The 8114-nt window shown below is 36.2% G+C and overlaps 2 protein-coding genes across 7 annotated transcripts; one reads left to right on the top strand and one right to left on the bottom strand.

Annotated features, from left to right (window-relative positions):
- Positions 1 to 3: 3 nt before the first annotated feature.
- On the top strand, positions 4 to 836 carry LOC117603837 (uncharacterized). The gene is made up of 3 exons (XM_034323347.2): positions 4 to 266; positions 329 to 546; positions 700 to 836. The coding sequence occupies exons 1-3, from the start codon at positions 199 to 201 to the stop codon at positions 828 to 830; spliced, it is 417 nt and encodes a 138-aa protein (XP_034179238.1). The 5' UTR covers positions 4 to 198; the 3' UTR covers positions 831 to 836.
- Position 837: 1 nt separating this feature from the next.
- On the bottom strand, positions 838 to 4437 carry LOC117603836 (uncharacterized). 6 transcript variants are annotated; one of them, XM_076690931.1, is made up of 4 exons: positions 3061 to 4437; positions 2801 to 2977; positions 2288 to 2375; positions 838 to 1768 (listed from the first exon to the last, which is right to left on the bottom strand). In XM_076690931.1, the coding sequence occupies exons 1-3, from the start codon at positions 3214 to 3216 to the stop codon at positions 2331 to 2333; spliced, it is 378 nt and encodes a 125-aa protein (XP_076547046.1). In that variant the 5' UTR covers positions 3217 to 4437; the 3' UTR covers positions 838 to 1768; positions 2288 to 2330. The 6 variants fall into 6 exon arrangements, with proteins under 6 accessions (XP_076547046.1, XP_076547045.1, XP_076547043.1 ...); XM_076690930.1 differs by having other exon boundaries at positions 2780 to 2977; positions 3061 to 4435; XM_076690928.1 differs by having other exon boundaries at positions 2780 to 2977; positions 3061 to 4316.
- Positions 4438 to 8114: the final 3677 nt, after the last annotated feature.

The following is an 8114-nucleotide window of genomic DNA, read 5'->3' as shown; positions in this document are numbered from 1 at the left end:
AATATCGTCTACCGGTAAAAACTTTAAACACAAATTTATAATTTGGTACATTTATATTATTTCTTTAAAAAAATTTCAATTTATAGAAATAATACAAAATTAATAAGTGCTATTAATTACACGAGAGTGTCCGTATTTCAAATCCTTCTTCTTCCATTCTTCTTAATGGTTATTCAAATATAATAAAATAAAATCAGAATGAGACCAAAAAACAGAGGTTATTGGCCTGAGCCCATAGAGGTAGACCAAAGGAAGAAACAGGAAAGGTAAATGGAATTGCGACTATTAATCATTTTTATTCTCATTATTAATTGTACATGATAAATAGCTTAGCAGCTCGAGGTAAAAATAATACAAATCCTGAACAAAATCTACTCCGAAGACAAGATCAAAAATCGACGGTTACTGATTTGGTATACAAGTACTTAAGAAAAGTTGCATACACAGATTGCGTTCGAAAACAGCGTAACAATGCATGCAGTAAATTTCGTAAAGGAAATGCGAGGAGGAAAACCATTCATCCACCTCGCAGATATACAAGCGCAGGTATAGTTTTCACATGGAATCAATTATATTACGAGTTCATTGCGTTTCAAATTTAATCCATGTATTTACATTAACGATATTCTTACGAGGCATATTAATGTTACAATTAATATTAATATTATTTTTATATATTACGTACGTTTAATGTTTTAGAAAACAGCGAGGTAAAGTCGTATCTACGAAAGGCACTGTCATTCGCGATAGATTCTGGTTATTTAATTCCAACCGATCGAACCGGAAAATTTTTGCGCATTTCTCCAAATATGTTGAATCACGAAGAGTAAAAGTACAATTAAAGGAAAAACAGTATAAAACCAGAAAAATATCGTACAGTAATTTTAGTAAGAGATACGTGTAAAATAACGATGTATAATAAAATTACATATATTTTTATACAAATTTATAAGAATTTATGCACATCAAAATTTTCATATCGTAATGAGAAAGGAGGTTGCATACATGCATTTACAAAATTGAAGAAAGCTGTAATTTAAATTAAAATATCTTGTAAGAAAAGTACGGAATTAATAGAGGAATTTAATTATTCTGAGGGCGTCGATCTTTTCGTCGCTCGCATTCTCTTCGACAACGCTCGATCCATCTTTCAAGCTCTTTTTCAGTTTGTATGGCCTTTTTGGACCGTATTTGATTTTGCGACTCATTTGCATTATTTATTTCAAAATCCTCTTCATCCATTTCTTTCACAATTTCTGCTGCTCTATCTTTTCTTGTATCACCAGTTCCCATTGTTTGATTATTAATTCGTCTCATGCTCGGCGTACCCATCAGAGACCTGTGAACCGACTTTCGTCGTCTTTCATCTTTCTTTTCTAACGCATGCTGCATATTTTCTTGTATTTTGGAAACGTTATCTTCATCCGTTAAAGTTGAGCTGCAAGTGCACTCTGCTGATTCTTCGGTTAACTTATCTTCTTCACGATTATTCCGTTCTCTTTTTGAACTTGTTCTTTCCAAATCTCTAGCTGCTGCACTTTTGGAGGCTCTTCGGCGCTTGCTCGTAGTTCGTCCTGTTTCTTCATCATGCGATGTTTCACAGATACAAATATTCTTTGACCTATCTTTCTTATGGGGTTTTGGAATTTTGGATTTTGTATAGGATAAGGAACAATCTTTTGGACTATTGGAACATGTAATTCGATTCATGGAAGCGGCGTCTGGTCCGATTAAATGATATTCATTTTCAAGTAATTCCATAGCGAATCTGTAATAAAATTCCAGGAAAATAATTATGAATTGATATGACAAATTGATTGACTCGCAAGAAGGACAAAAGAAAATTCAAGATGGGGTGTACTTCCTTAAGGGGCTATGTCAGTGTAACACTTTTGAAAAATCGATTTTTTTTTCTTGCATCTTTTGAAAGTCTATACTCCCTAAAATATCATATTAAAATTTTAAGGTCGAATCTCAAATAGTTTTATAATCTCAAACACGCTTACCGCCGATGGATCGCGTTTTTCTCAAAACGGTATTTCTCAAATTTGCTGTAGCTCTAACTCGAATACAAATTATTGCATCGACTCGAAACTTTTTCAGCGTGTTCAGTACATGTTTTGCCATGCCATGAACTAGGATTTTTTTGATTGGATGAAAAATGTCAATTTGGCATTAAAAAAACTACGATTTTTTTAGGCTAAATTCCAAACTTTTCTTCAAAACTTCGCCATTTCGTCAGATTTTAATATTTTTCAAAAATCCTAGTTCATGGTACGGAGAATACCTTCTAGTTTAACAGCGTCTTTGTCATTTTTCATTTTAAGCACTCAGACAATCACTGCAGCAGTGGAACAACTTTTTTTTTTGGAGCCCTGGAAGATAGCGTATAAGTCGCTTGTTATTTATTATTTTTGTACCAAAAAATTATTATAGATATACGACTTGTAACTAAATACATCCCTAAAGTTTAAAAACATTTGATGTAATATTTCTTAAAAAAAAAAATTCTCGAAAATCACCAAATTTTAGAGCGGTCACACTGGTATAGCCCCTTAAGTTCTTTCTGGAGTAAATCTTAAAACTATAATTTATGTTTCATCAAGCTAGTTCGACTAAAGGAAGCGTTACAATTAACAGTCTGAACAGCAAACGAAATTGGTCGATAGATGCACGGTCTGCGAACGAGATAAACGGTTTGCATTTGCCTTGAAACGCGATCGTGTCTCACGCGAGACACAATTTGCGCCTGACGCAGAACTAACCCTTGGGAACAGACCTGTTTCAGCGCGGTTCGCACCTGAGCGTAAAGGTCACCGTCGTCGCGGTAATTCTTCTGGATATAGTCGACGATATCGTCGATCGAGGAGGTCGGCAGGAAATCATCCTCGTCGTTCTGCAACGACCTCATCGCCTCCATGACACGCAAGGAAAATCTTGACGAGTTTTCAGCGATGCGAATACACTCGCAAAATTTCTGCAAGAACCAGAATCTTTTTAAGATGAATAATATAAATTTTATTCAATATTCTCAGCGACTCAGAATTTTCTGTTCTCAACTTTTTCGACAACAGGAAGAACATCCTCCGCACAATCTGCCGGACAATCCTCTGACCTGTCTTCATCTTCGTCTTCTTCCCTGTCTTCCTCAAGAATTTCATCGAATATCTTGTATGCCTCTTTCGTTGATAATCTTCTATGCGTCGAATTCTGCATAATTGCTTTCAACGATGAATAAGGAAAACAATGAAATTTAGGAGAAGTAGCCTGTAGTTTTGTTGAATGCGTGAATTTGGAGATTATGTGGAATCAACCTGAAGAAAGCTACACATGATAATAATATATTTGCAGTAATTTGCACAGCTCAGTTGATATAATCAATAGACCTATTTATACAAGTACTAATTCTACTATTATACATAGATTCACTGAAGAAATGGAAAAGAAAAATTTTGATAAATATTAGTGAAGAAAGAGGTGGTTTTTTTCTGTGAAAAAAAATGACATTTTCTCTGATTAGGTCTATGGCTTCTGTTTCAACAGAATCGTCTAATTTCTAATCGTTTTGCTGGCATCAAACAGAAGCTCGCTGATCAATCCACCAGGAAGGCTGGATTGTCCCTATCAGATCCATCTTGCTTTCGCGTTACATGAGTTTCCTTTGTAATTGTGTTTTCCACGCGGCGGTATCGATTTGCAATTTAAATAACAGTACAGTAAAGGGGCGGTGTGTTGGACTTGGAGAGGAAAAAATAGGAGGAGCGTTTGATCGCTGGAGGGAGTACTGTGTAAAATATTAATAAGAAACAATCACTGGATGATGCCTGTCCTTACACGGAAACGACACGCTCTTTTCTATTCAGCAACATTCTCTATAAATTGCTATGAATTATTCAGCCTTTGATGTTTGTAATGTCGCTTCAATAATGCCATATAATAAAATTACACGTAGTTTCTCTTCTCAAGCGATAATAAATGTTCTCTGCGTCATTGCAGATGGAATATAACTTTCTACAGCATTCTTTTTCATTTATTTCGTTTGAAGAATAATTTCACAGGAAGTAGAACATATAAAATTGAATTAATGGGAGAATTATTTTTGATCAACTAAGAATAGAGGACATCGTTTCCAAATGAAAACAGTCCATTATTAGGTAGCTAATTAGACTGAAATAATGAATTTATAAAATAGTACTTCCATGAGGAGAATCATTATATTATTTACACAATCTCTGAATCACTTTAGACCGTAGTTTTCAGGGAAATATATTCAATAGATTCTCAAACTTTCCGGAACCGACGCGAAGAAAAATAGAGGACGAAGAATGGTAACAAGCTCGGATGAGTTCCTAGTTTTCTGTTCTTTTCCCTTGAAATTTCGCGGGAAGTGTGGGTTGTTGTTTCGAGCCTGATAACAACAACGAGTTGGCCTGCCAAGAATTACCTAGACGAGTGCGGATAAGAACCGTGCTGGCACGGTAAGCCACAATTTGCCAACAGCCTGGGAACCGAAGGGCTGCTTATGACTTTCATGCCCTACACAAGACTAAACAGTCTAAATGATTAAGTTCTGGTTACCGAAGAATAGCGTTTCGATGCATCCCATTAGAACTTGCAACGTCTTGATTAATTTATTTTCAAATAGAGGATCAGAAAGATCAGAAATGGGTTTGTAATGTTTCGAATTTTGTCAAGTTATAGATCTTAGAATTCTACTACTCTTATTTACGGTATGTAGGGTAAGAAGATACGTTGCTTAGGGCGTCTGGAAAATATCGCCTGTTACCCCCGTTGGGGGTGCCACTCGGACAGCCCTTTCTCAGAAGTTGCGTCGCTGAGAAAGAAAGATCTTTGACCAACAATTCGGCATTCTTGTACCGAACTTCGTGCGACACGCATCATTTTCAAAATGGAAGTAGGTATATTAAATTTAACAGAGTTCTGTGCGTTTTCTCGATCATGTGCTTTAATAAAATAATAATAATTTGTTATTACCCTTTTTAATAATAAAAAAGGTGTAAGAAAGTAAAGTGAACCGACAAGGTTTCAACAAGTATTTGTTTCAGTAGCTCGCAAACGGAACGTCTGTTCTCCGTGTACGAAGGTGATGAACACGAAGGAAGATCACGCACTGCACCGTCTTGTACACCTGTAAGCGACATCATGGCGAGGGGGTCGCGTGTCTGACCCTTAATTTCATCCTCCGTGCCCGTTCACCTTCTTCGCGTAGGAGGCACGGTTTCCTTTTGCCCTCGCACGAAGTCACGATTCGTGACGCCCGTTGTTTCACAACTCGAGCGAAGTTATCTCATCAAGTCGTCACGAGGACGCGATTCCGCCGACTGTGCTCATTGGAGAAGATGCGATTAAAGTTTCTTAGTATATCACCTCATCTCTTCTTTCGTTCCGTATCAGGTATGTAACGATTAGCAAATATTCCTTTACATTGCTTCTTCTTCTATACTTTCTTGCAGGAAGAAACGTGTCGCACAGTGGTCCAGAACTGGAAAACTGTTTAAACCTTGAAATGAACAGAATAATCTGTAATCTTTTAAATAATAGAATTAATCATTTTACATTGTAGCTAGATGAAAAATATTATTTATAAACAAAAGCAAAAATAATTGTTATAAACAGTTATAATGTATTATTGCAAAAGTCTATTATTTAATATTAATTATCTAATGTAGAACTTTATAGTAGCCATTTTAACACATCAGGCAATTCCGGCGACGGCTACGCTTTAAACAACAATAATTTTCGTTATGAGACGAAGTGGGATGTGATTTTGGCATGATTATATAGGGAAAAGTATGCGATACTATTTGGAGCTCAAAAGATAGCGTCAATTATGGAAAATTGACGATTCTCTTTAGTTCATTGAGTATTATTTTTTTTTTTGGTAAATTATAAATAAAAAGTCCTAATTCAAGGTGCATTCTCATTATAAACAAATATCCTTCCTTTATAAAAAAAAAATGAACAGAAATATTAAATACACTTTGCTTCAATAAGAGCAAAGATAAATTTTTTCGGTAAAAAATGATGTTTATGGAACGATGATCTTTAAACACTTGTTCTAATCACAATCAATACGTTGACTGCCATGGTGGTCACCGGTGACCGACACCTTACATTTTTTACAACTGAATAAGTAGTAAAAGAAAAGAGAAGGCAAACTTTAAACAGTTTCAGTATTATACTAATAATGTAAGGTACCGTTCTAAAAATTTTCATTTGAAAATGAACTGATCATATGTCTGATTAGACGTGGCCTTTTCTACTGTGCCAGTTAATGCGAATAAATTTCATTATTGTCGTCATTTTCGAAAGTGGCGGACATTTGAAAAGCTAAATGCATTCGATAAACATCGATATGAGGAAATTGATCTTTTAGCAAACGAACAGTTAATTCTTCGATCTGGACCACTGTGCGTCGTGGATCATCGAGATTTCTAATGGGCTTTAAAAATGAAGAACACAGTAGGCGAAAATTGATGGCGGCACGAAGATATCGGCCGAGTGTGTAATCCGTCGTTTCCAGGACAGCGATTAGGCAGATTAGCCTGAGGTCGCGCATCGTTATGGGGTTGAAGGGGTTTCGGGGTGAGTCCGGGGCTCAGGAGGTCACATGACGTGATGTCACGTTACTCGTTGGTCGCGGACAGGTGTTTGGGTTCGCACGAGCAGAGAGACCAAGCAAGGAAGAACCATTGCGGAGGGCGTTCGCTATCGCAAATCCAGCCACATAATGATAACGAGCGGCCGACAAAGCGACGAGGATAACATTCGTAATGCCAGAAGGGGCTCGTTCATCATTTCTGCTTCTTTGGAAGAACATTTTGATTTAACAGACGACATATGCAGAATACAAATAAACTTAATATTATAGGTCTCTTTCATAGCTGTATAAAATGAAAAGTAGAGGATTTTGGTTGATAGATGAATTAAAGTTCTAAAATGAAGAATTAACATCGAAGGAAAAAATGATTCATTCTGTTTCTTAATCGCACTTACACCTGGCGAACTTACGGAAACAGACTGTTGTTCCTAAGACACCTGTACTACGACCTCGTGAGATCACGGCCACATGGTACAAGCGCATCACCCTTCAACGCTAAATTAGATATTACGATAACAAATGGCGTTATTTAACCCAGAATGCGCCCCTGAGTTAAATTTGAACAGGTAATATAACTCAAATTGCTCGTCCCCTTTTTTCGTCTACGAAAAGGACACGCTATCCCATAAATCGTCGTAACACCTGCAATCTTCTTCCGAGGAGTTACAATTCTACGACAAGGATCTCTGTTACAACTTTACTAGAACTTGTAAACAATATATTATAAAAGATTTGGAATATTTTATTTGCTCGAATGATATTCGAGTAATGTTTTTCATACTTAGTTGAAGAAACACTTAACTCGCACAGAAAGCAATCGATCTTATGACCAATAATTTCCACGCGATCGTATAAAGGGGGTTGTAACATTGATGAGGAAGAGTAGAAACAATTTGAAGCCCCGTTTCGACCTCATCAATGTTGCAACCCCCTCGATGTTGGCCGTCGTCGTCTAATTTACTTCATAATAATTACTGACGCATTAAACATTCGTAAGTAACATGAAAGTGTCAGCTGCTGATTGTCCCAGAAACATTAGAAACACGTAGCCGTCCAGTGGCCTGGTACCGTGTGGAAATGTTCTTGTGTAAGTAATATACAAGTACAGATAGTCACAAAGTGTAAGGAAACTTTGTTGAAAGTTGAGGGTAGATTGTACTTTTTGAAAATGGCGAATGGATATGAGGATATCAAAGAAAAACCAAAGTAAAAACTTTCATATTTAATTAGTTAAAGCTTCAAAATTGAACTTTATTCATTAATTTGATATTATTTATAATATTAAATACTCCATCAACTTATACTGGTTTTTTCTTTTTATAGGGAACAAAAGCTCTTTAGCTTGCTCTAAGACTCTTGAAGAGGAGGAACAATGAATTTCAATATATTTCATGAAGAATACCACTTTAACGATTTTCGACGTTAATGTTATTCTTCTTCATTTTATTGTTGTGTGTAAGAGTTTGACAACCTGGGATTGGCCAGTTAGCCT

Source organism: Osmia lignaria, chromosome 11, assembly GCF_051020975.1.
Source record: "Osmia lignaria lignaria isolate PbOS001 chromosome 11, iyOsmLign1, whole genome shotgun sequence".
NCBI classification, from domain to species: Eukaryota; Metazoa; Arthropoda; class Insecta; order Hymenoptera; family Megachilidae; genus Osmia; species Osmia lignaria.
Note: the sequence above shows the minus strand (reverse complement) of the source record. Positions and strands in the feature narration are given on the sequence as shown.